The sequence below is a fragment of the Neofelis nebulosa genome, chromosome 15 (assembly GCF_028018385.1).
Source record: "Neofelis nebulosa isolate mNeoNeb1 chromosome 15, mNeoNeb1.pri, whole genome shotgun sequence".
Classification (NCBI taxonomy): Eukaryota; Metazoa; Chordata; class Mammalia; order Carnivora; family Felidae; genus Neofelis; species Neofelis nebulosa.
The window spans coordinates 39,643,062-39,669,808 of record NC_080796.1 but is presented as its reverse complement, the minus strand read 5'-3'; the positions used below and the strand labels follow the sequence as shown (position 1 = coordinate 39,669,808).

The following is a 26,747-nucleotide window of genomic DNA, read 5'->3' as shown; positions in this document are numbered from 1 at the left end:
GTCTGTGGTGGCGTCAAAGTTAGTTCCCCATCCTCTTTTGCCAGTGTGTAACGTTTTCTTTATTATGATTATTGCTGTTTTTTTAGTGTGCAACGTTTACTAAGCATCCATTTCCTCATCTACAATATCGGGCTTATTAACAGGACCCCTTTGTGTGTGTACTGCTGTGACAATGAAGTGAGATGTGCCGCACCCTTAAATATTGGTTGGTCTTTTTATTATAGCATAACATAAAGTCAGGGCATTCGACCACCTCCGCTCCTGTACGTTTACGCGGGAGGATTCCCACAACCAAAACGGAAGCACAAAGCACGCCCACCCGTCTACTCACCCCCCGCGGTCCCAAGCTGGCCGGCCAACGTTCTAGAACTCAGACCAACAAATAGGCACGCGGCCATGTGCTTCCAAAGGGTCTCGCTAGACGGCGGAATCGAGACCAGGAAGTTCTAACGCCTGTCGTACAAGGCGACGTAAAACGGCTCTGCTTTATGGCAACCTGGTTCCGCCGTAAAGCGCCGTGGGCGACCTCGCGTGAGTGAGTTGAGACAGCTAACAACAGGTGGGAAACGCGGCTCTTGAAGGTGGGCGACCTTGACGTTTTTGCTATGGGCAAACGCGGGAGCCGGAGCCAGAGCCAGCTGCTCAACACCCTGACTAAAAAGCAGAAGAAACATCTGCGGGATTTCGGCGAGGAGCATCCCTTCTATGACAGGTATGCAGGGGCACTGCCGGGGCCAGCCGTGTCCGTGGCTTTTCCCGGGTTGGGTCCGCTGGTCTCCCTGGGGATCGGGACAGAGCGGCGCCCCCCGCTCCCCACCCCTACCCGCGCTTCCCCCGCGGCCTGGGAGGATTTCGGTGGCATCCCGCTTGGGATGGGGTTCTTCGTGGTTCTTCTGCCTTTTGTTGAGCCCTTAGCTTTATGCTAGACCGCACGCCCCCTATGGGGTGGGGGGCTGCTTTTCGTACTGTCAGAGGTTTTCTAACATTGATTTTGGTGTTTTGTGGTTTCAAAGAATTGTCTGGGCCTTTCGACATTACTGATTTATCCACTTACAATGAGGAAACCAGTGTATCGGTAGTTGTGGTTTCCTTTGAGTGTCCGGACTCTAAGTTATGATCTTAGTCCTCACCCGCCACTCCACTTAGGGCTGCTTCATCAGCAGTTGAGGACATTGTAATGAAGCAATGTGCTAGAAAAGGTATTTTATTTGCTAAATTGATACTTCTTTCCGATGAGAGCCAGGTACTGTGTTTGTCATTGTGACGTTGTTAACCTTTTGTCAATTATCAGTTTGCTGTATTCTTACAATCCCTGTCCAAGAACATACATATTTTTTACGTGACTATAGTTATGTATTTATAATGGTATATTCTGCTTTTTTCACTTAAAGTTGTGTCATTATGGGCGCCTGTTCGTTGAGCGTTCAACTCTTGATTTCCGTTCAGGTCGTGGGATTGAGCCTGGCACCGGGCTGTATGCTGAGCATGGGGCCTGCTTAACACTCCCTCTCTCTGCCCCTCTCCCCTGCTGGAGCTTGTGCATGCGCTCGCTCTGTCTCTCTCAAATAAAAAATAAAGTTGTATCATTAGACTTTTTACTAGTTGCTACATGCTAGTAGAGTTTAACATAACTTGTTTCTTCTCAGGGTTTCAGGAAAGGAAGCAAAACCACAGATTTATCAACCGGTAATGCTTTATACTTTTTTTTACACTAGTTGGTTCTGGGTTGTTTTAAGATTGTATATAATAACGATGAAGTCTGGCTACACTTCCACTCCTTTCGATTTTAGACGTAAGCTATTATTTTAGTAATGTGTACTTTTGAATGCAGATGTCTGTTAAAATGTCATTGTGACAACTAATACAGTAACCAGAGTTTGAAACTCTCCTGAGAGATTAGCCTGTTCGAACCTGGTAAGGAGGCTTATTAGAGGGCTCTCTTGGTGAATCCTAAGGAGTATCTTGTTTACTTAACATAAAAGGAGCCACAAACAATGCAAACTGAACAGGGGTCCTAACTCATTACAACAAACTAAAAAAACAAAAAACAAAAAAAACCCCACTAAATTCTTTTGTTGTATTGTAATTTTCTTGTTGTTCCTTTCAAGGTGCCAAATATCTAACACATAGATTAGTTTAACTTCTGGGACCTGTGGGCAGCTCCGTCATTTAAGTATCTGACTTCGGCTTAGGTCATGATCTTGCAGTTCATGAGTTCGAGTTCTGCGTCGGGCTCTGTACTGTGCCCAGAGCCTGGAGCCTGCCTTGGATTCTGTGTTTCCCTCTCTCTCTCTCTCTGCTCCTTCCGTGCTCACATACTCTCTCTCTCTCTCTCGCTCTCTCTCTCAAAAATAAATAAACATTAAAAATAATTATAAAAAAATTAGTTCTCATAACCCAAAGCTCTGTTTTTAGTCAGCTTTCTTCCCATGTGGAACATTATCAGTTCAAAGAAGGTGAAAGTTCCTAGAATCATAGCCAGACTACCTTTTTAAAATAACTTTGTTGGGGCCCCTGGGTGGCTCAACTGGTTGAGCATCTGACTTTGGCTAAAGTCATGATCCCACGGCTCGGGGGTTCAAGGCCCGCGTCGGGCTCTGTGCTGACAGCTCAGAGCCTGGAGCCTGCTTCCGATCCTGTGTCTCCCTTTCTCTCTGCCTCTCCCCCACTCTCACTTTGTCTCATTCTGTCTCTCGAAAATAAATGAATGTAAAAAAATTTTTTTCTAAAAAAAAAAATAAAATAACTGTTGCTGGGCATGGTTGAATAGATAGGATTGCATATTTACAGAAAAACTAATTTTTATTTATGAAAGTCTGAACCTGTTATACTTTTGGTCTGATGATAATAATCATAGGGTAGAAACAAATGGTTTGTTTCTGTTTCAAAAATTCCCATTTTCCTTTTAGTCAGAGAGTTCAGATACTTCAGGTTCTGAAAGTGAAGCGGAGAGCGAACCAGAGCAAGTTTCTGGGTACCACAGACTACTCGCCACATTAAAGAATGTTTCAGAGGAAGAGGAAGAGGAGGAGGAGGAAGAAGTGGAAGAAGACAGTGCTGTAGATGAGGCAGAAATGGACGATGATGATGGTGAAAGTGATGTCACCGTGGAGGAAGAGACAGCGCCCGAGTCCGCCGAAGTGCAGGAGAGTAAGTGTCTTCAGACATCCTCTGTGTCGGGACAGATTGCCCCCTGAGCACAGTGCCCTCCCTGTACTGAGTGAGTTGGGGGAAAGCACATGGATCCAAAGCAGAGACTCTTAACCTTGGTTGGTTCAGTGATATCTTTGAGAGTCTGATGAAAACACAGGACCCTCTGGCCAGAAAAATGCAGAAGTAATATTTTTGCTTATAATTTCCAGGTCTTCATCAATCCTAGTTAAAGTTTTCTTGATTCAGAGGAAAGGGGACATAATTCTGTTTTTGTGACAGTTTCAGTTAAAGAGATCATTGTCCCTTAGAGAAACCAAATTTAATGGAAGACAGACATGAAAATACAAACATTTTGAAGCAGCAGATTTGTATGTAACAACTAGCTGTAAGGCGTGGGAGAAATGTCAAGTGGTTGCATGCTGGAGTAAATGGGGGCAGGCTGCAGAGAAGAACTGAGATTGGAAGTTTAAAGGAATTCTCTCACTCGGACTTCCAGGTGACTTTTTTCCTCTAACTTTGAAACCAACTTTATGGAGCTGTGATTTACGTACAATAAAGCGTACCCGTTTTAAGTATACAACTTGAGGCGTTTGACAAACGTGTACATCCATGCTATTATCGCCAAAATCAAGATTCAGAACATTTCCAACACTTCCAAAAGGTGTCTTGTCTCTTTAGAGTCCATTTCCCCCTGCTAGCATCAGGCAACCACCGACCCGCATTCTTTCCCTACAGATTAGTTTTGCCTGTTCTAGAAGTTCATATAAGTGGAAGCATACAGTGTATACCTTCCTGTGTCTGGCTGCTTTGGCTCCTCATGTTTTTGTGGTTCATCCATGTCATTTATGTGTTAGCAATTCATGACTTTGTATTGCTGGAGTAATATCTCATTGTCAGTGTATCTGAGTAACTTTTTATATCTCACTATCTGAAGGCCTATTTTCCTTACAGCTGTATTTTTCTCTCTAAGATGTCATTCATCATCCTTAGTATTTTAATTCAGTTTCACTGGGATGAAAGTTTATTGCCTCAGACTTAGGGGGCTTTTTGTTTTGTTTTTTTATTTCCTGTTTTGGATTTTTGAAAATGAAAAGTTTGTGAGGTTGTTTTTTTTAGTTATAAAAGTAATATATACTTACTGTAAAAATTTAAGAGGGTAGTATAGTTAACCTGTATCTCTACTACCTTGGGATAAACACCTTTAGCGTTTTATGTAACCCTCCAGATTACTTTTTTATGGATACAAGTGTTAGTAGAAGTATATGTGTGTGTGTGTGTGTGTGTGTGTGTGTGTGTGTAATGGTCTCATACACTTCTGTAATTTACTTTTTTTCTTCAATGGTATACCACAGTCCTTTTCTCTGTGAGTAATTGTGGATTCATATTAGCTTCTCAATTACACAGTATTTCGTTGTAAATGCTATGTGGTAACTTAATTATTACTCCATTGATAGAAAAGGATGAAATCAATTTTTCCAGTTATTTCTGGTTATAATCAGTGCTGCATTAAACATCCTTGCATGTCCATCTTAGTGTACTTTGTCCAGTTATCATCTTACAATAAATTCCTAACTGGAATGGGGTCAGCGGTCAGGCTTAATTTTAAAACCTAAGTCTTCCACCTGAATTTGCTTAAAAATAAATAGTAGTAATGAACATCAGTGTTGACTTAGGCTAAAGAATTAAGTTTTACTGGTCCACAGAAGTATAATTATATTTATGCATAAATAATTTTATAAAATGTTTCTCAAAATGACAGGTCCTCCTGACCCTCAGGGAAAAGGTGGGGATGGGCCACTTGGCACATCACAAGAATCCTCCGAGGAGTTTACAGATGCAAAACACGAGTCACTCTTCAGCCTGGAAACCAATTTTCTTGAAGAGGAGAGTGGAGGCACGTGTCCTCTGAATGCATCACAAGGTCAGAGCACAGTGTGTGTTGTTCAGTTTCACCAGGTGCTTAGCATGGAGGCTTGTGGGCTAATACACCCTGTTAAATCTCTGGTTACTGGCATGAGCAGCAATAAAAACGGGTTAGCAGCTCCATCTAGAGCTGGAAAGAAATATTTCCCAAAGGTATTTTGTGGTTTTCAGTGGTTAGGCAGTGTTGGGAATCAGGAGGCGATTTAGTAGGACAAACCGCCTAAGAGTGATAGTAGGGAAGGCCGGTTCCCCGGATCCCAGATCTCCACAGTTGGGAGTCAGGGGAAGACCTCTGATTTTCTCCCCAAGCAGGGAAGGAAGAAAAAGGAGAAAAGTATTTTGCACTTTTCTCTCTGCCCTTCACTTGCTCTTTGTTACTGGAGCAGGAGTTTTCCAGATTTGTAGACTCAGGACTGGCTAATCTGATTGGTCCTCATTACCAGGGAGCCCCTTAGAGGCCAGAAAGCTCCATCCTGTCTCTCCAGTCTCTCTCAGCCTCTTGGTCATGCCTCTGTCCCAGTGGCAGTGACTTGGACAAGGCCTGGCTATGGTGGGGGTAGGTAGGTCTCTGCTCTCTCTCAGCTCCACTTTCTCAGCCTGTGCCTGGCAGGCAAGTCAGGTTGGTCTTGTTCTTTGCTCTGATGGCCTTTTTGGCCCCGTTGCCTTTCTTCAACCTAGCTCTCCAATTACTAAAGCTGAAATTTTGATCCATATTTGGTTTATTTGGTTCCGTTGGGTGTTGTGCTGGAGAAAGAGAAGTTAGCAGGTAGAATTTGGGCACAAACCCCATTCTGAACCATCAACACTTTAAAAACATTGGAGGTGACATTAGGAAGCTTGATTATCCTAAAATTTCTCTGGTTGTTTTGCCTATACAGGTATATAAGCACCTAGAATTCTTATGTCCTATTGTTCTGTCTTAGGTGTTTAGTAGAAAGTGCACTGCATTTGAAGTTTTACCGTTTGGATCCTTGCATAGGTCATTTACCTTTTCTCTGCTTCTTTAAAAAATTTTTTTTTGAAGTTTATTTATTTATTTTGGGAGAGAGCACATGTGTGCGTGATAGTGGGGGAGGGAAGAATCCCTAGCAGGCCCTGCACTAGATCTCACAAACTGAGATCATGACCTGAGCTGAAATCAAGTCAGACACAACTGACTGAGCCACCTAGGCACCCCAACTTTTCTCTGCTTAATGAGTGGGACTGGAAGACAAGGTTGGGTGGGCAGCTCAGAGGACTGGAGATAACCCCGAGTACAGATGCTACCATTTGGATCATTTGTTCAATGATACTCAGTACTCAGTTGAGTATTGAGCATTTCTGCATGTCCTGCAATGTAAGATAAGTCAGACATGGAACTGCTGTCAGGGATCTTACAGTCTAGTGTATGAGACAAGTCTGCACATATATGTGTTGCAGTGGGTGGGTAGGGACGGGGTGGGGGTACTGTCTGTAGGGCACTGAGGATGGTCTGTTAGTGGAACCAGCACTGTGCCTGGCATGGTAGGCTCCAGGGAAATATTTATTGTGAGTCAGGAGATAACATTAAACTGATAATATTTGGACATACAAAAATGAGGTGAAGGACAGAATAGAATTTTTCATCGAAGGAAGGAATCCCACAGTGGCAGAAGAGTTTGAGGGCCATGTAATTCAAAGATTGTATTGGAGAAGTAGATTGGAGTTGTACATCCTGCAGCGCCCCAGATTTCAGACTGAGAAGCTTCTTCAAGGGTTTTGAGCTGGGAAGTAAAGTGATTAGGGAAGTGTGTTAGGAAAAGGAACCCATTGGAAACTTTTGAGCTGGGAGAGAGGGTGGGGAGATCAGATGGGAGAAAGGATGAGTTAACACCATGGAAAGAAGTGTGTTGTTTAGAGGGAAGACCAAGAAAACACCTGTTTTCTCCAAGTGTTCTGACATTCTGGATTTCTGAATTAGATCCATTTCTACAGCATGTGAACAAAGAACTGAAAGAAAAAGAAATTCAAGCTGTTGCCACAAATTCCAAAACTACTCACCAGCTGAAAGTAAGTGTTGCTTGGTTAGTGGTCACAAACGAAGTAAAGCTCCAAGTAAAGCAATGGTCTTGGGTTTTGGCGGTCTCCTCGAACATATGATACATGCTGGTGGTAGATGGGACAGGGGAGCATAACCTAGGAAGGCTGGAAGAGCCTAGGGGAGCACAGGTGTAGCTAGAAAGGCCTGGGGAAGCTGGAGTGTGGGAGCCAGAGAAGAGTGGCTTTCGAGACAGGTACACCAGGGGTTAGATCAGCATCTGAGAGGCGTTGTTGCATGACGTAAGGCAAGTTAATCTACCTTTTTGATCTCCACTCTTCTCATCTGTTAGAGGGGGGCAACAGTGCTTATCTCAAAATGAAGAAATTTAGTTTACTGACTGATACATAGAAAGTGTTGAGTAAAACAGTAGCTACTGCTGCTGTTTGTTTGAAATAATCTGAGATAGCTTCACAACTAAGTAATGCAAATGTGGAGCAATTTTTTACTTTTGTGTTGTTTTTCACCAGCTCATGCTGTTTATAAGAATTAGTCATCCTTGTTTAATTGAAATTTTTACTGAGATAATAATTATAGATTCAATTGTAAGAAATAAAGATACCCCTTATGCCCTTTGCCCACTTTCCCCCATTGGTAACATCTTGCAAAACTGTGGTATAGTATCAGGGCCAGGAAATTGACATTGACATGCTCTTCTGTCTTATTCAACTTTCCCCGGTTTTGCTCCTACTCTTTTGTGTGTGTGTTAAGTTCTGCACTGTGATAAGTGTCCTCTGTCCACCACCAAAGTCAAGATGCAGAACATTTCCAGCACTTTAAAGATCTCTCTTGTTCCCACTTGCCCTTTTAAAACCACACCTCCCTCCCTGCCTCTGATTCCTAATCCTTGGTAATCACTATCTGTTCTCCATTTTACAGTTTTGTCATTTCAAAAGTGTTATGTAAAAGAACCCTGGGATGCCTGGGTGGCTCAGTCAGTTAAGCGTCTGACTCTTGATTTCAGCTCAGGTCAGGATCTCATGGTTTGTGAGATCGAACCCTGTGTGGGGCTCTGTGCTGGCAGCATGGAATCTGCTTGGTATTCTCTCTCTTCTCTCTCTGTCCCTCCCTTGCATGCACGCATGCACGCGCGCTCTCTCTCTCTCTCAAAATAAATGAACATTAAAAAAAAAAAGAATCCTACAGATTGGCTTTTTTTACTTTGCATAATTCCCTTGAGATTCATCCCAATCGTTGGTGCATATTAATGATTCTTTTTATTGCTGAGATCATTCTTTTTGTCCCCCCACCCCAGGTCATCAGTTTTGTTACAGTGCAAAAATTTCCAAACTGGTGTCTCACAAAAATATACTTTAGGATTTTAATAGCTGTATCCCCCCCCCAAAAAAAAATTATTCCATGTCCAAGTAAATTTGGAGAACTTTAGGTTAAATAAAATAGAACAGAGTTCTTGTCACAGGACTCACCAGAACCTTTTGTATTTAATATACATTGTGACTCTCCCAGAGGAGGATTAGCTTTTGTGATGTTTACCAAAGTTATTTGACCTTGGAGCCCTTTCTCTTCTGCAATGAATTTTGATTTCCTATAACATATTCCACGGAATAGTTTGGGACACACTGACACAGTGAAGAGGTCAGGTTGGAAGTCAGAAACCTTGGGCTCTGGCTCTTAGCTCTGTTCTCTCCGGGGAAGTTTGTCTGAATCATATAACCTCTCTGAACCTCAGCTTTCCTAAACTGTAAGAAGAGCATTATAGCATCTACCTTGCAGGGTTGTTGGTTAGGATTAAACAAAATGATCTTGTAAATCAGAGAGATCTTGGTAGATTAGGAATTGTGTGAATGTAACATATATAATGCATTTCTTTTTTTTTTTTTTTTTTGACTTAACTTTATTTTTTATTTTTTACATTTCTAACTTAGCTCTTGATCTGTCTCTTTCCTAGTGGCCCATATTGGGCCAGCTTGTCTTTTCATCAAAGTTTCAGAAGCTGGAAACATTTAAACCATCAAAGGACATTGACTTAAAGTCACTTCATCTCCAGAAGCCTCTGGAATCCACCTGGACCGAGACCAACAGCCAGTTCCTCTCTGGTTCCCCTAAATCAAGTAGCCCCTTCACACCCCTCCAGAAAGAGCTCTTCCTAATTATGAATTCTTACCGGGACCTTTTCTACCCAGAAAGGACCGCCCTGAAGAATGGGGAGGAGATCCGCCATGTGTACTGCTTGCATGTAATAAATCATGTCCTCAAAGCCAACGCCCAGGTGCTTGGTAACAATAGCAGACGCCGCAGCCAGAAACTTGGGGTGGGTGACGATGATGACTTCAGAGACCAAGGGCTAACAAGGCCCAAGGTGAGTGACGGCAGGAGGACTTTGTCCTCAAGAAGGAGGCTGCAAGGCACTGCCATATAGGCACTGCCATATGGGCACTGCCTCGCACTTAGCAGGTACTCGACTATTTTAATGATATGAATTCTGGAATAATGAATGAGTCCAAGAGTGAGCATGTTAGTTGGGCCAAGTAGTGTCAGAGCAGTACAGTAGACAGCTCAGTGGACTGTGTCTAGCTGCATATTTGTGGATTTAACTGGAAACTTGTAAGTCACAAGTACTTCCGTGATAGTTTCCCTTAAAGGTAACCCTGAACATGTGTAAATGGCACTTCATTGTAAATCTCCTCTTGGTGATTGTCAGAGCTGGATGGAACCTTAGTAAGCCTTTTATCCAATCCCTGGATGTTAAAGCTATGAACAGAGACCCAGATTCATAGAGGACCTTGCTAAAGAGAACCAGGGATGCTAAAGTAGCAGAGATGGGATTAGAACCAAGGATTCTCTTCACTGAGCCACATACATATGTAAACCTTGGAAAACAAATTCCTATTTTTCCATTATATAGTTATTACTGCCTAAAACTGTTACATTTATGTGGGTTCATAAGCGTAAGTTCCAGTTGATTTGGGGGCTTTGGTAAGAAATGTGTTTGAGTTGTGCTCATGTTATTCATGTTAAGTGGCTACATCTTGTGTCGTCCATTTCCTATACCCCCTTAGCCTATATCCCTCCATGTTGAAGAATCTGAAAAGATTTTTTAGATTGTTTTACTGAGTTTAGTAGGATTCTAGGGTTTAATACTGATGCGGATCTTAGACATTTCTTGGTCCAACCCCTTACTTGAAAGCTGGGGAAATTGAAGCCTGGACGCTTACATAGCGTGGGTACTAGGCCAGTAACTTGGCCCTCCTCAATCTTGGGCCCTCACTGCTGCACTGTACCAGGCTGAATCATGACACCTCTCCAGCTGTGCTGGTTCCCTTTCTGGGAAACTATCTGAGTCTTGGACATAAGGATTATAGATTTATCTGTTTCCATTTAGGGTTGTAGAGAAAAATGAAGCAGATTAACCGTGAAGCACATTTAGAATATGATGGATTGTGGGATCTGATGGGCTGTTTACATTGTTAATATTTACAGAAGGCTAGTTAGAAATTTATTTATCAAGCATATTCTGTTTTCATTCTCAACAGTTGTAACCTTAAGCATTTTTGGAAATGTTTAGAAAACTTAATTTTCCATTGAGATGTGATCTTATTTCAGAAATGCTTTATCATCATTTCTGAAAAATGTACTAAAGAACATTCTAGAAAAGTAGTGATTCATTAATCCTTTTCCTTACCAGCTTTATTTGTTCTCTACTTATTACAGCTAATTCATTTATTTATTCATTATATATTTACCCTTTGAGGCTTATGGACAAAAATACCAATACTAAGTTCTGTGGGAGACAGAAATGAGTACCATTCCTTGCCACTTGTATGTTTCTATTGGGTTTTTGCTAGTGGGCAGCTGTTAAAGGCATTGACTTAATCCTGAAAGGTATTTCGACATTCTGGTTGAGAATTGCCTCCTGTGGGGCCATGAGCTTAAAGTCCACAGGACACAGTACTATGGATATGAGAGGTGCTCAGCTTCTAGTACTGAGCCACGTCCTGTGCAAAAGGGGTGATCTAGATATGAGCCCTTCCAGGGGCTGCCGCTCTGCGGAGGGTTCTTGAGCTCCATGTCCTCAGCAGGCTGACTTGCAGCTGCCCATCCTTCCCCTGGTCCCACCAAGGCTGCTGTGGCTTCCTCCACAGGTGCTGATAGTGGTGCCCTTCCGGGAAGCTGCTCTGCGGGTGGTCCAGCTCTTCATCAGCCTCCTCGAGGGCGACAGCAAGAAGAAAATAATTGTGAGCAATAAAAAGAGGTTTAAGGGAGAGTATGGCTCAGATCCTGAGGAGAGACCACCCAACCTGAAGAGGCCTGAGGATTATGAAGCTGTGTTTGTCGGCAACATCGATGACCACTTTCGGATCGGTAATTCCTCCTTGTCAGAACTCAGACCCCAAGGGACCTACAGTGTGAGGTTCTCATGGCCGAAGACTAGAAGCCTGGAATTAGGCATTCTCTCAGGGGGTTGAGATGTATGTCCTCCTAACAGGGCTGGGGTGCATTTGAAACATCTTGTCTGCCAGAGGAGAGAGTTTTGCTTGGCTAATGGGGTGGATGCTGGGCTAAGGGTGGAGCATCTCTGAAGCTCTTATATAAAGACACGTGCACATTTATAACAAATGTCTCAGCACACCCATAGCTAGTAGTTGATGCTACAGGGGAGTTGGAAGTGACACAGGCTGAGTGGGTCCCTCGGGGGAGGCTAAATAAACTGAGTGTCTACGCATAATGGTGGACTTTCCTCCTACTGGCCATGTAGAGTGCCTACCCCTGAATTGTCTCCACTCAGGACTTACCAACTGCCACCCAACTTGTTTCATGTTTGCTTGTCTCATTCAACTCCCATATGCTTGGTTGGTTGTGTGTTGATAGAGTAATGTTCTTGGGAAAATGTTCATTAGTCACGTAATCTCATTCAACAGACATTTATAAAGCATCTATTGGGTGCCGGGTACTGTTAGGAAGCTAGAGATACAGAAATAAAAGTTATGGTTCCTGTTGCTAAGGAAATCCAGCCTCGTGGGAAAACAATACAGAATGATCATGATAAGTACTGATCAGAGGATGCAGTGGATGTTCTGGGAGTGTTTAAAGCAATTTCTGTACTCCAAACGAGGACAAGATAGGGAAGGCCTCCTGGTGGAGGTGCCATTTATAGAAAGTTACAAAGAGGGATGGTCAGCATGCAGGAAAAGATTTCAGACAGGAAACTGCATGTGCAGAGGCATCAGGGTGAATAAGCCAGGCATGACCTAAGATTTATATAGGCTTTAGCAGGACTGGAGTGTCAGGTGAAACGGGACAAGAGTTGATGTGTAGTTTTACATTTTTTTTAATGTTTGTTTTTGAGAGACAGCATGAGCAGGGGAGGGACAGAGAGAGAGGGAGACACAGAATCCAAAGAAGGGTCGAGGCTCTGAGCTGTCGGCCCAGAGCCTGATGCAGGGCTCAAACCCACAAACCATGAGATCATGACCTGAGCCAAAGTTGGCCACCCAACCAGCTGAGCCACCCAGGCACCCCAAGAGTTGATGTTTAGTTTTAAACATGTGCAAGTGTCCTGCAAGCTGCTGCTGATGTCAGTTTTGAGCTCAGGAAAGAGATGTGGGCTGGAAATACAGATCATTGTAGAGGTGATGTTACAGTCGTGGTTGGTGAATACCAATTTATTGGTAAATGGTGAATACCCATTTATTACCCATAAACTTAGGTAGAGTGAAAGTAGAACTTACGGCCAAATCAGGGATTTGTGGAAGAGCTGTTTGGATCTGGAAAGATTGATATGGGCCAGGTCAGGTATAGAAATGGAAGTGAGTATTAAAGTGACGAAAAGAACATTTCAAGGAAGATTGGTTCAATATGTTGCTTTATGCATTTGTGATAAGAAACACTAAAGTGTCATTGAATTGGTGACCTTAGCAAGAGTCATTTCAGTGGAGTGCTGAAAATTGAGCCAGATTGTGATGCACTGAGGAATGAGTGGGAGGTTTCTAAGTGGAGACCATCCTCTGGGGAAGTTGGCCCTAAAGGAAAAGAAGAGAAGGGGAGCTAGATGGAACCATAGACTCAAGAGAGGGAAGATTATTATTATTTTAGTAAGTGAAACAACTTGAACATGGTTATGTGCTAAGGGAAAGATGTGAAGGTACAACATACATCAGAGGGTGAAAGCCAATGGCTTGGTGGGAACTAATGAACTAATGTGCACTTGGCTGTTTCCTGTAGGAGTGGCAATCCTTCAGAGGAGCATCCGACTGTATGCCCCCTTTTACTCCTCCGACATCCTCATTGCCTCCCCGCTGGGCTTGAGGACCATCATTGGTGGAGAAGGAGAGAAGAAGAGAGATTTTGACTTTTTGTCTTCTATTGAGCTTCTCATCATTGATCAAGCTGACATTTACCTGATGCAGAACTGGGAGCATGTCCTGGTAATGGTGGTCATTTACATTTAGAGTGACAAAGTTCACATTTAGGGAGAGTGGTTTAAGCCTTTTTTTTTTTTCTTTTTTAATACTTATTTTTGAGAGAGAGCATGTGCGTGAGTGGGGGAGGGAGAGGGAGAGGGAGACAAAGAATGTGAAACAGGCTCTGTGCTGTCAGCGCAAAGCTCAACATGGGGCTCAAGCCCATGCACCATGAGATCATGACCTGAGCTGAGGTCAGACACTCGATCCACTGACCCACCCAGGCGCACCAGTGGTTTAACTCTTAAAGGGCTATTTAAGTCCAAGTGAGAACTCAGTTTGGAAATGGAAATGTTTCACATTTTCCAGTTTGAAAAAGCCTTTTGTCCCGTTTTCTACCCACAGATTGGTCAATAATCATGCAGAGAAATAAACATTCTTGTCAGTATTGTCATATCTCCAGCAAAGATTTCTTCCCTTCAAAGGTCACTTCTGTGAATAGACCACTTGAGTGGCTGGTTGGTAGGTTGGTTCCTTTTAACCTGGAAGGTCTTTACCTGACTAATTCTTCCTACCACTTATGCTCATTCTCTCTTGTTTGGCCTTCAGAGGAAATGGGAAATGTAGCTCAGGATTTCTTAATGTGTGATCTTGTTTTACAGAGAAATGCAGGAGGTCTTTATCTTCCTACTGTAACATGCTGTAATTTTTCCTCCTTCCCCACATACTCTGCAGTGTTGACCATTTTTGCTTTGGAATAATGCTTATCACAGAGCCATAGGTTTGGTTTTTACAGACACATGAGAACTTGCTTCTGTAGTCCCAGGGCTTGCAGGAAGGTTGGGGCAGATAAAGGGGAGCATTTAGTCATAAAGGAGGGAATACATTTATAGTACTTGTTATCTGTTAATACAGATTTCCAGGTGAAAATATAATGAAGATAGAAAAGGCATGTTGATAGCTGAGTCTTATTTCTTAATTTGAGGGAAAGGCAGGTGTTGTGTCTCTGGGGATCTCCTAATGTTTGAGAACTAAGTCACTGAAGAACAACAGCTCTGTTTTCCATGTCATTTCTCTTCTTATCCAAGTCTGGGACTGAAGAACCCGTAGAGTGACCAGGCAACATTTCTGAAGTTCCTTTTAAAGGAATATTCCCGCAAGTACCATTTTGATCCTTTCTGAAAGATCCAAGAGATGGCCAGTTTTAGCTTACCTTCGTTTTGGCAGTGTTCACCTAACTGGGCAATTCACACCCATCTGGGCCTCGATTTTCTGGTGTGATTTGGAGGTTGATTGTACATAGCCCATGGGGTTAATAAGATGATAGATTTATAAAATGCTTAGCAGTGCCCAACAGGTACATCCAGAATAAAAATTAATGGTAGTTATTTTTGTTCAAAGCATTTGATGAACCACATGAACCTACTGCCATTGGATTCACATGGGGTGGACTTCTCTCGAGTGAGGATGTGGAGCCTCAATAATTGGTCCAAGTATTATCGCCAGACACTGCTTTTCGGGGCCCTGCAGGATGCCCAGATCAACTCCGTGTTCAACAAGTACTGTGTCAATCTGCAAGGCCAGGTGGGCTCTCTCCTTGTTTCTCTGGGTCTTCATGAAGCACTGTGTACCGTTTGGGTCATGAGGCATAAGGAGAAGATGGCATTTGGTCAGCAGTGGGGATGGCTGGCCTCCTGACACTCTTAATTGACTCCTGACAGGTGGCTGTGAGGAACGTCCCAATGACAGGCTCCATCAGCCATGTCCTGGTGCAGCTTCCACATGTCTTCCAGAGGATGGAAGCTGAAAACCTAGCTTCAGTAATTGATGACAGGTACCTATCCCTTCCTGGTCCCATTGGACACTTGGGGGTCAGAGAGAGGGATTTGACTTTGGCCTATGAGATGAGATAATTGAACCTGATCATCATTGACAGAGGAGGAGACTGAAGCCCAGAGAGGAATGGTGCCTTGTCCTAGTTCCCCAGCTGGTTAGTGATAGCCTTAGTACTGCAGATCGGGGGCTTTTCCGCAAGATTGGGGCATTTCTTAATTACATTACACTGGTTAATGCTGCAGAGTGTTCTTTGTCAACAACTTAATTTTAAGCCCTTCAGAGCAAGAATTAATGCCCAGAAGCGAACACTGAAACCTTTACTTTTTTATTTTTTTATTTTTGAAACCTTGAAATATTCAACTCTAAGCCCTTCACCTTTTGCTTCCTGCAGACATCAAGGTTCCAGTGTTTTTAATTCTCTCTGCATTTTTCCTGTCTCCTCATGGTGTTGGTCAGGGAGGGGACCATGGGAGTTGTTCAGTGATGATTTGTTGATTGACAACAGAATGAATGAATGCGTGAGTGAATGGTTTGTGTATGTACTTCTAGAATAATTCTCTGAGATATACTGGCATCGCATCTATTTGTTACAATGAATAGTATTAGCACTTATTTTTTTATCCTTATATAATCTCTTTGTGATGAGGTAGGCCATACTGGCCTTTTGGGGGAGGTAGAAGGAGATTGTGACTTGCTCAGGGTAACCCAGTTAGTGAGGACACTGAGGGCTAATCTCTAGGTCATTGACTTTGCCCTTTGCTTTTCCAAATCAGGTTTAACTTTTTGGTGAACAAGATTTTGCCTCAGTATCGTGATGCAGTCATGTCTCACACGCTCATCTATGTCCCCTCCTACTTTGACTTTGTGCGCCTGCGAAATTACTTCAAGAAGGAAGAACTGAACTTCACCCACATCTGCGAGTACACCCCGAAGTCTGGTGTCTCCAGGGCCAGACACTTCTTCCTTCAAGGAGAGAAGCAGTTTCTGCTCCTCACAGAACGCTTCCATTTCTACAAAAGGTAAAGTAGTGCCAGGTTTTGAGTGTCCTCTCGGGAGGGGAAAATGCAGTGCGGATCATGGCCTACTTCTGAGTGCATGGTAAGCTTTGCAGTGTTGTGAGGTCCTCTTGTGTCTACCTTTTGTAGAGGAGCCAGAGAGTTTTGGAACTGGACAGGCTCTTCTTGGTTGGTTGGTTGGCTTCCTCCCCAAACGGGCATTGTTGGAGAATGTAGAAACAAATGAGTGACTACAGTATAATCTGTGTGGGTCTGGAGCGGGTCCACACTTGGGGATGCTTCCTGTAGCTGTGGTTGTACACCTCAAGAAAGACATGACTGAGTTGAACAACTCTAGATAGCACAACTGAAGTGACTGTAGGAAGGAGAGGGCCCTGTCATGGAAGCAAAGCCAAAATACCAGGGACTGTGTGGTCTGTGGAGGTGGAGGTGGAGGCTGAGCACAAAGTCAGTGTTCAGAAAGTTCCAGTGTGTCTTGAAGAGGTGCACACACACTTCCTGACCAAGGAGACCAGGATTGAGGGGCCCCTTGTTTGTAGGAGGCAAAAGATGAGGGGCTTACAACTGAATATTTAATGATTTCAGAATTTGCTTTGCTTCCCCACTATGTGATTTTGACAAAAGAAGTTGGACTGGCCTTTAAAAAAAAATTTTTTTTTAAATGTTTATTTACTTTTGAGAGGTGGGGGTCGAGGGGCAGAGAGAGGGGGACACAGAATCCGAAGCAGGCTCCAAGCTCTGAGCTGTCAGCACAGAGCCTGATGTGGGGCTCGAACTCACGAACCATGAGATCATGACCTGAGCCAAAGTTGGACGCTTAACTGACTGAGCCACCCAGGCGCCCCTGGATTGGCCTTTTTTAAAAAATTCTTATTAGAGTGTTAGTAATATTGGGCTTTCTGTTACTATTTGCGACCTTTCGTGCCCTGAGAAGTCAGGTGTTTTATTATTGTTTTGCCAAGTCTGTCTCTGCTGCCAAGTGAAAAGCCCTTTTTAAACCCTTATCTACAGAGAGATGGAAAATTGCATCCTATTATCTCTTCTTTCCTGATTCACAATAATGTTCAGTGAATTTACATTTTGCCTTTACCGTTTTATTAATTCTCAGTCGCATGTACTACTGAGGGGCACTTTTTCTCAGAGAACTCCAAATACGTAAGCCAGGAATCTTCTAGGCTTTGGAGCATATTTGATGATGCACATTGGCATTGCTTTGCCTTTTAGTTTATCCTCATGTTAGGATGTGCTCCCCAGACATGTTCTGGTTACTAAGATGGGGAGGGAGGAATCTAGCATCCCTCCAGGGCTGAGCTGACATGGCATGACCTCTTTGGCTATTCTGCTGACTAGGTGATCTGTGAGTGGAGAGAGGAGAAATGGCTACATTTGTGTTCTCTGGGCTCCATTCTGGGCCACCTACACAGGGCTGTTTGGCCAAAGAGTGCTGATGAATTTTGGCATCGTTATTTGCTTTGTTCTGGTGAGTTGTTGTTTTCATTCATGTTGGAAAGTGGTATTTTGGGGGAGTTTGCATTCGGCAGGTCTTAAGAGCCCTTAGTTTTCTGTCAGCTTGACACATGAAAGCAAGCCTTTTAAGTGAAGTGTATGGATTGGAAAATTTCCCAGCGTGATGGTCTATAGCAAGTATGAATTAAGCTGGGAGGAAAAGAGTGTTCTCATATAGCAGCTTTTCAAGGAGAGGGCATGATGTCTTAAGTAGGCAGCACAATCCACTGGCTTACACCACTGTATTTACCAAACTATTTAGCCCCCAAATTATTATAAAGACAAATCAAGCATGTACCACTTGCCTTATACCCTGGACCAGGTTCGTGAGTATATCCTGTCCTGGATTGAAGATGAATAGAAACAATGTGCTTCAGTGTTCTGCGACTGCTAATTATCTCAAAGTTTCCAGCTCTAGATTTTTTTGCTTGAAAGGTCATCAAAGTGATGATAGGTGCTTTTATCTGCAGTGCCTTTGTGATTCGATTTGACCTTGGGAAACATATGTTAAACTTTAATATCCAGCTCTGAAATTCTGTATTTATATTCTCTCTAGAAGTAGGCATGTTAGAAATACCACTGCTTTTTTGTGAGCTAGCAAAACATTTTCATCCAGAAGATGATTCATTTTTTTGTGGGGATTGGGGGATGAAACGAGTTGAATCTTAGGATTGGACAGGCCTTTGGTCATGATGGCCCACCGAAGGATGGGATGCTTCACAGTCCTTTCTGTGAGCTTTATCACTGGGTTGCTACAGCAGGGAGAATTCTTAACCAGGGCACAAGTCAGAAACTCTGGAGGTGGGATTTATGGGGTTGGGAAAGGCTGCTGGGGTATTACTTTTATCTTCTTTTTTTTTTTCTTAATGTTTATTTTCGAGAGAGAAAGAGAACACCAGCAGGAGAGAGGCAGAGAGGGAGGGGAGGGGCAGAGAGGGAGGGGAGGGGCAGAGAGAGAGACAGACAGACAGACAGACACAGAATCCAAAGCAGGCTTCAGGCTCCAAGCTGTCAGCACAGAGCCTGATACAGGGTCAGACTCACAAACCATGAGGCCATGACCTGAGCCGAAGTCAGATGCTTAACCGACTGAGTCACCCAGGCATACTGGGATATTTCTGACTACTCCCAGCCCCTACGTGAGAATCCCCAGTTCTGGAAATAGCAGACTAGCTTTATAGACAATGTGGAGAAGCCAGCCTTTCAAATCAGCTGTGAGTGCCTCATTTATCTTTCACATTTGGCAGGTGAGGTCGACATCTGAATGTCCTTTGTCCTTAGTTTAAGTTCCCATCCAGCCATTGAGTCCTATTTCTAGGGGTCACTGAAGACCCAAAACCTGTACCAGGGGAGGAAGAAGCTACATAGGGGAAGGGATGCTGAACATTATGGAGAATCGACAGTAACTGTCCCTCTGAAAGGCTGTCACCACGTTCACTGTTTCCAGGAGATACCTAGTCTGTTGTGGGAGATTGAAACTGAGAAAAATTTTCTTGGTTTTTAAATACAGCACTTACTAGAATTTGTTTTGTTGTTTTGTTTTATAAGTACGCTGATTCTAAGAGTGTTGGACAATTGTTGTAGAGAACTTGGAAAATGTACGTTAAAAAAAAGAAAATGGAATCTCACTGCCCTGATATTAATACCCATTTTAGTGTGTGTTTTTAATGTGAAAAATACGTGCACATGTACAGACGTGTGTACCCCCCCCCCACATTTTTTTTTTTTTTTAACTAAATTGGGATTACATTGTACTCGTTGGGATTTTTTTCTTTTATGCATTTTATGTGTTCATTGAAAACGAATCTTAGTATGTTAACATTTTGGCATATGTATTTGTGTATCATGGGTGCATTTTTAAGTTGACATACATAGCTCTATCATGTCCTCCCTTCCCCCAGCTTTTTATTTGGAAAGATTTCATTTCACAGGAAATTGTAAGACTATAATAGTGAACGTTGATAGCTCCTTTTGCTGGGATTTCACCAGCTGTTAGCATTTTGCCACATTTGTATGCACCCCTGTTCTCTGTCTTTCCTTCTCTCTGTCCATTCACATCTTAATTTTTCTTTCTGAACCATTTGTAAACAAGTTCAGGGGCTTCATGACATTGAACCCCTAAATCTTTCAGCATGTAGCTCCTAAAAACAAGAATATTATTTTATCTAATGGTAATACCACTATCAAACCACTTGATACTATTATAGTAATATCATTTGATACATAGTCTGTATTCAGATTTTCCTTGTTGTCCTGATGACCATTGTAGCTGTTACACCCCATAATCCAGGATTCGGTTAAGGATCATACATTACATTTGGTTAATGTTTTTTTAGTCTGTCTTAGTAGTTCTCAGCTGGGGGCAGTTTTGTTCCAGAAGACATTTTTGGTGGTCCAAACTGGAGGGTTATTCTAGTGGTCTAGTGCTTCTAGTGGATTGCGGCCAGGATGTTTCTGGATACCCTAGAGTACAGAGGATAGCCCCACAACAAAGAATTATCTGGCTCAATAGGTCAGTAGTGTGGAGGTTAAGAAACCTTGATCTAAAATAATTCTGTTGCTTTTTTTCCCTTGACATTTCTTGAAGAGCCAATCCAGTTTCGTACAGAATGTCCCAAAGCCTAGATTGTGTAATTGTTTTGTTTTATTATTCAGATTGTTTTGTTTTATTATTCAGATCACTGGTTCCCAGATTTTGCTGTACATTAAAATCCCCTTGGGGAGCTTTTAAAGATCCAAATACCCAAGGCATACACCCCAGTGCCAATTAAATCCCTGTGTCTGGGGACGGGAACGAAGCACAGATATTTCAAGCACACAACCAGACAGGTGATTCATAGTGCAGTGAAGTTCAGAATCACTGACTAGATTAAACATCTTTTGGTGAGAACTCCACATAGAGGATATTGTATACTTTCCACTCTGTCTTGTCAAGAGGCACATAATGTCGGTTTATATCATTTTTGGTGATGATGAATGTAATCACTTGGTCAAAGTGTATCTGCTAGATCTCTTCATTGTAAAAGTACCTTTTCTATTTATAAGTAATCTATGAGGTGTGTATTGCATCCTTTTAAATGGCATATGGTATGTTGTATGGATATATAAGTAGCTCAGTTTCCTGTTCATGGGTATATAGATTCTAAAAAAAATTGTTCTATTATATACAACAATGCCAAGAACATCTATGTGCATAATTGATGGCATAGTTGTCTAGTTATTTTATTAGAATAAATTTAGACAGGAAAACTTGTTAGCTCAAAAACTGTATACAATGAAAAATTTATTATGCATTGCCCCTTCCTCGCTCCCTCTGTTTTCCCCATATCTTCTCTCCCTCCCCAAAATACACACACAATAATTTATACTCCATTAGCCTATTTCTGCAAAACCCTACTTGTTGCCAGTGACTTGATAGCCAGAGTGATACCTCAGTGTTTTAATGTCTTTTAAAGAGTCTTGCGTGCGTGTGTGTGTGTGTGTGTGTGTGTGTGTGTGTGTGTGTGTTTGTAATTGTCAATTGAATGTAGGGGCTGAGATGGGTAGTACTTACAATCAGGCATACCTCTTACTCTTCAGGCCACTCGTGTGGGAGCTGTGAATCGAGTCAGGATTTGGTTATTACTGTAGCTAACCTTCCATGCACCACAGACTTCAAATTCCTCTAGCAGTCAGTGCTTAGTGTAGGGCCTGGGGTACCGGCAGGTCTTTTCTCAGTGTCCATCTTCTCTCGGCTTCCACCAAGCCCTGTGCCCCTGTGACAGAGGAGGGGTCTCTCCCCACTCGAGCCCCTTTTGCAGCAGCAGGCTGCTCTTGCTTGTTACTCCCTGCGAGGCTTGAGGTGGGATTGGGGTTCTCTCCGTGTGGCTTGGTTTGAGGCGGGCCTGTTCGTCCTAGGCTGCGGAGCTGGGGCCCGGTCAGCATTCCTGCAGCCCGCTCCGTGGCAGCCAAACCCTACCTTGAATCTGTGAGGGATCTTGGTAGGAAAGAACTTCCTGCTTCTCCCACGGTGGTGGCCGACCTGTGCTTATGTCAGTGTAGGATCTTGGGCTGAATGGATTTTGTGTTCTTTCCCCAGGGACAGTCTGCTGCTGCTTTTTACTGGGTGTAAGTCTTGTGGTGAGGAAGCATGGGTGGGCCTTTAAGGCCCCAGCCCCAGCTCTTGACCTTTGCCCCTCTCTCAGCAGTTTCAGATTTTACTTCATATACATGTGGGTCTGGGAAGTGAGTGAGGTTTCATGTCTGCACTGAGGAGTTTCTCTAAGGTCTCCTGCCTCGCCTCCCACCTTTCTCCAGGACCCCCATCGGAGGCCTGTAGAAGAGAGCTCATGAGTGAACGCGAGCTAAAGGAGTGTCCACCAATCTCGGGGGTTCTAAACTGTCGCACAGGCCTACACTTGCCCTTTAAGAATTTGTACAGCTCTTTTCTTGCTACCCATTTTCTTGGCAGCTGCCCTCTTCCTCCTGTGCTCTGCCAGAAACCCTCTCTTCAGAGAGGTTTGTCACTCTGGAATTCAATCAGTGGTGGGCTGGCTCGTGAGATCTGCTTGCCCATCTCTTCCCGGCTCCCAAGTTTAGCAACATAACGTTGGTAGCTTGAAATTGGCCACGGTGGGAGTATTTACACCACAGAATTTGGCAATTGCTTCAAATCCGCACCCTCTCTTCCCCACTGAGAACCAGTTCTTAAACATACACCAGCATACCATTGAATCAGTTCACTTGGCTGCCTTGTGACATGTGCTGTCTAGGCTCAGGAAAAGGAACATAGGTTATGTGGCTTTTTCTGGTTAGTGTGGAAGCAGTGCTCTCTTGAGTTTTCTACGTACAGAGCACAAGTGGAACTCGGTGTTTGCTTTTGTTTGTTTCGATAACTAGTGAGGTAGAACAGTGTACTCAAGTTCATTAGCCATTGGAATTCCTTCCTTATGGTAATGTTGAAAAGTGAACCAAGTAGTGGGTTGCAGTTACAGTTTGGAAGATGAGGGTCTCCAGAGAGATCAGGATGATCTGTGGGATAAGAAGACAAGGAAAGCGGATCCTCTGTGAATAAAATAGAATTCCCAAGTGAGTCTTACATCAGCAGCGTATGAGAGGGCTTTAACAGGAAAAATCAGAACCTTGTCAACTATAAAATCTTTTGTTATGGGGCCCCAGAGGAAATAATTGACCCGGACCCGAACCATACAGTGAGTCCCTGAAGTCTGCACCTCGCCCCCCCTCCCCCCCCACCACTGCATACAGTGCTGTAGCAGGGAGAGGAGTGCACGAACTGGTGAAACTAATGCCTGATGGGTCCTCAGTCAGGATTTTGTAAATGGGTGAACGTGGAACATCTGCCATGGAGTTAGCATGTCTGCAGAGTGACAAGAGAAGACTGATGGGAACTCCTTTACAGTTTATGCAGTTCATTTTACGTCCTGGGTCTGACCTCATCATTGCCATTACAGGACATTCTGTTTTGCCTCATCATAATAAGGGTAACGTTAAGTTGTGTTTACTTTTTAAATTTTCTGTGACAGATCTTTAATCCTAGTCTACTGTTCTTCCCCATCCTACCTTGGTCTACCCAGAGTAGGCTCAAGAAATGCAAATTTGTTTTACCACTATCTTAAGCCAAACATTAGGAATTCAAATACGCTGTCACAAAATAAGCCCTTCCAACTCAAAATAACCTTTGGTCTGTCAGATGGTGAGCCATTATCTTCCTCCTTGAGCATGGAGCAGCAAGAGGGAGCTACGCCCCTGTCGAACTCTTAGGTAGCTTCTCCATAAATGTTCTCAAGGAGATATAGCCTCTCTTTCCCCTCCTAATAGGTATACCATAAAAGGGATCAGGAACCTGATTTTCTATGAACTGCCAACATATCCCCACTTCTACAGTGAAGTCTGTAACATGCTGAGAGCCACCAGCAGAGGAGAGGAAGCCACCTGGACTTGCACTGTCCTCTACTCCAAGTACGACGCCCAGAGGTTGGCTGCTGTGGTTGGCGTGGAGCGGGCTGCGCAGATGCTGCAGTCCCACAAGAACGTCCACCTCTTCATTACTGGAGAAAGATGAGAACTTGTTGGACAGGAAACGGTATTGGCGGGATACCTGATGCTTGGTTCTGTGCCACTTGGACCCAATTCTGATCACTTACGCAAGGACTGCTCCAGGAAGGAGCACCGGGCAGCAGCGGAGCGGATACGTCTTTCTCTTTAGGTCATGCGTCCCTGAAAAGTTAAATGTAAACCAGATTCTGGGCACATCTTTCAGAGATCAGGAGGGAGCTAATAGAACTCTGAGAGGTTGGCAGAAGGAAAAAGTTCTACTTGTGAAACTTTTTGTAAGCCATAAATTCTTCTGGTGTTATTTTATTCTCTAATTTATTACACTTGGTAAATTCTTTCAGATTCGCCTATTTCTGTCTGATGCTTCCTTAAAGTAAGGCATACATGTCATTGCTTGTGAGAATTGGTTGTGAGAATATTGGGAGACTTCTTGCTGCTGAATATCATCTTAATTGTGGATCACACGTGTTTTGCAAAACTATTATTTTTCCCCAGCCAAACTTTTTTAAATCTTAAATATTCTATTTTAATTCAGCCTAGAAGAATACATTCACTGATTTTTTTTAACTCACAATAGTAAATGTTTTAAAATATACACTTAAAATCGTGTTATTTGAAATAACATTAATCTTTACTCTGTTTCAAGAAATAATTTTGTGAGACTTTTGGTGTCATGACATCTGTCTTCATGTCACTGTCTTCATTATTACGGTGGCCCTTTTTTAAGTCCTATACAGATAAAAATGAAAATCACACTTCTAAAGACATTTTTATTTGGAAATATTCCCAGAAAAATTGTAAGTCCTGAACCTAAACCACTTGAGAATAAGTTGCTGACTTGATGGGCCTATCATTCGTAAAAATTACCCCTGGATTTAGTGTGTATTTCCTGTAAACAAGGACATTTTTCCATGTAACCAGGAAACAAATATCAAATCAGGAAACTGCCATTAATACTTATTGCCGTCTAATCCTTGGCCACCATTCAGGTTTTGCCCAGTGGCCCAGTCATGTCCTTAATAGCAAAAGGAGATAGTTCAGAATTACATGTTGCCTTTCATTGTCGTACCTCTGTAGTGTCCTTTATTCTGGAAGACTACCCCAGCTTTTTGCTGGCTTTCTTGACTTTGACATTTTTGAAGATTACAGACTGGTTATTATTTTGGATAATGTTTCCCTTTGATTAGGTTTAGTTGATGCACCACTAGCAGGAACACTGAAGCACTGCTGTGTCCTCACCCCGTCTCATCAGGTGGCACACAGTGTCCATGTGCCCCGTCAGTGATGATGCTAACTGACCACTTGTTTTTCTTTTGTCTTTTTAAAATTGTCTTTTAAAAATTTTATTTTTAAGTAATGTCTACATCCATTGTAGGGCTCGAACCTGCAACCCTGAGATCAAGAGGCACATGCTCTACTGAGTGAGCCAGCCATGTGCCCCGCTAACTGACTACCTGGCACTGTTTGCCAGGGTTTTCCAGTATGGAGTTACTCTTTTCCTGTTATTTGTTAATTTATGTCCGTCAGTATGGGCTTGTAGTTTCATCTCCTATTCAATGGGTTATAATCCATTACTATCATTGTGGACGTGTATACACACACAGCATCTGAAATTATTTCTACATCCATGTACTGAAAACCATGAATTCACACCACACTTTGACACCACGGACGCCTTCCGGTGTTCTCCCTGTCTGTAGTTGTAACTCCCTTCTCAGACAGTGAGATATGTGGCTCCCATTATCCTCAATGGAACAACCCGTAATTGGTACAGATTTTCTTTTACTTGGACACACTTAAAATTGCTTAGCAAAAACAAGTAAAATCACTTTTGGGGTAGTCTTCCTGCTAAGTATTTAAATAGGCATTTTTATTTCTCTCTTCCCTCAACAGGGAAAGTAGAACTATTCATTCCATATGCAGATGGGTTCCTAAAGTTCTGAAAATTGAGGTGACAGTCATAAGCTGCCCAAACCCATGCTACAAAGACCGTTTTATATCCCCAGAGTGTCCTGTGTACTATTGGCCTATCTGTGCTGCTGTTTACCATGTATACATGGAGCATGTATATTATGAGAAAAGAAATGGGTTCCCTTGCCTGGTTCAGAGATAGGAGGAAAAAGGGGCTCTGGTTGCCCCCCCTCTTCTATTTCTGTGTTCATTATGCTGCACTGTAGCTGATCTCATGGCTCTCATTACCACTGTTTACAAGACTCCCAGAGCTGCGGCTTCTCTGGATCTCTACGCACATGTGAACCTGGATTTTAAGTCCATGAGATAGCCCCAGGAATCTGCATTTGATTAAGCATCCCTAGTGATTTTAGTGCTGGCTTATAGGCAGCCAACTGCTTCTCACCTGTGAGAACACGGAGGATTTCAAGTGTGAAGAAAGTACTTCTTTTGTTCTTGGCTCGGTACCTGGGAAAGAAGGTAAGCCTCAGCAGCTGGCCCTGGCTCCTGAGTTGATTGCAAAAAGTTGATTCTCTGGAATGGTTCCATTAAAAGGATGCCTTAACATCAGGTCTCTCACATACACCAAATCAGGGAGAGAAGAGAATTTATTGGACTATGGATAATAATGCCTGAGCTGGAATTACATACTATCTTGCTATTTCTTATTTTTTTTTCCTTCCCCATAGTAGTAACAACTAGCTTAGCACTTTTCTTTTTGAGGGGAGAAAAGCTTTGAATCATGAATGCTTCGTACAGCTGGCTGCACCATGTGCAATATTCAAAAAACAAGAACTAGCTAATCATAGAGAACCAGCAGCTAAACAGCCCTCTGCTGGCTTCCAAAGGGCTTATAATTGGTGCAGATGGCCCCGGCGGGATGGGGAGCAT

The 26,747-nt window shown here is 43.0% G+C and overlaps 1 protein-coding gene across 2 annotated transcripts; it reads left to right on the top strand.

Moving 5' to 3' along the window:
* Window positions 1-490: 490 nt before the first annotated feature.
* UTP25 (UTP25 small subunit processome component) lies at window positions 491-24,246 on the top strand. Of its 2 annotated transcripts, XM_058700129.1 has the most exons (12): window positions 491-712; window positions 1,647-1,686; window positions 2,910-3,150; window positions 4,913-5,074; window positions 7,016-7,104; window positions 9,042-9,452; window positions 11,236-11,455; window positions 13,316-13,518; window positions 14,896-15,078; window positions 15,216-15,328; window positions 16,104-16,349; window positions 23,670-24,246. In XM_058700129.1, exons 1-12 carry the CDS (start codon window positions 606-608, stop codon window positions 23,911-23,913), a joined length of 2,259 nt encoding a protein of 752 aa, XP_058556112.1. In that variant the 5' UTR covers window positions 491-605; the 3' UTR covers window positions 23,914-24,246. The 2 variants fall into 2 exon arrangements, with proteins under 2 accessions (XP_058556112.1, XP_058556113.1); XM_058700130.1 differs by lacking the exon at window positions 1,647-1,686 and having other exon boundaries at window positions 599-712.
* The last annotated feature ends 2,501 nt before the right edge of the window (window positions 24,247-26,747 follow it).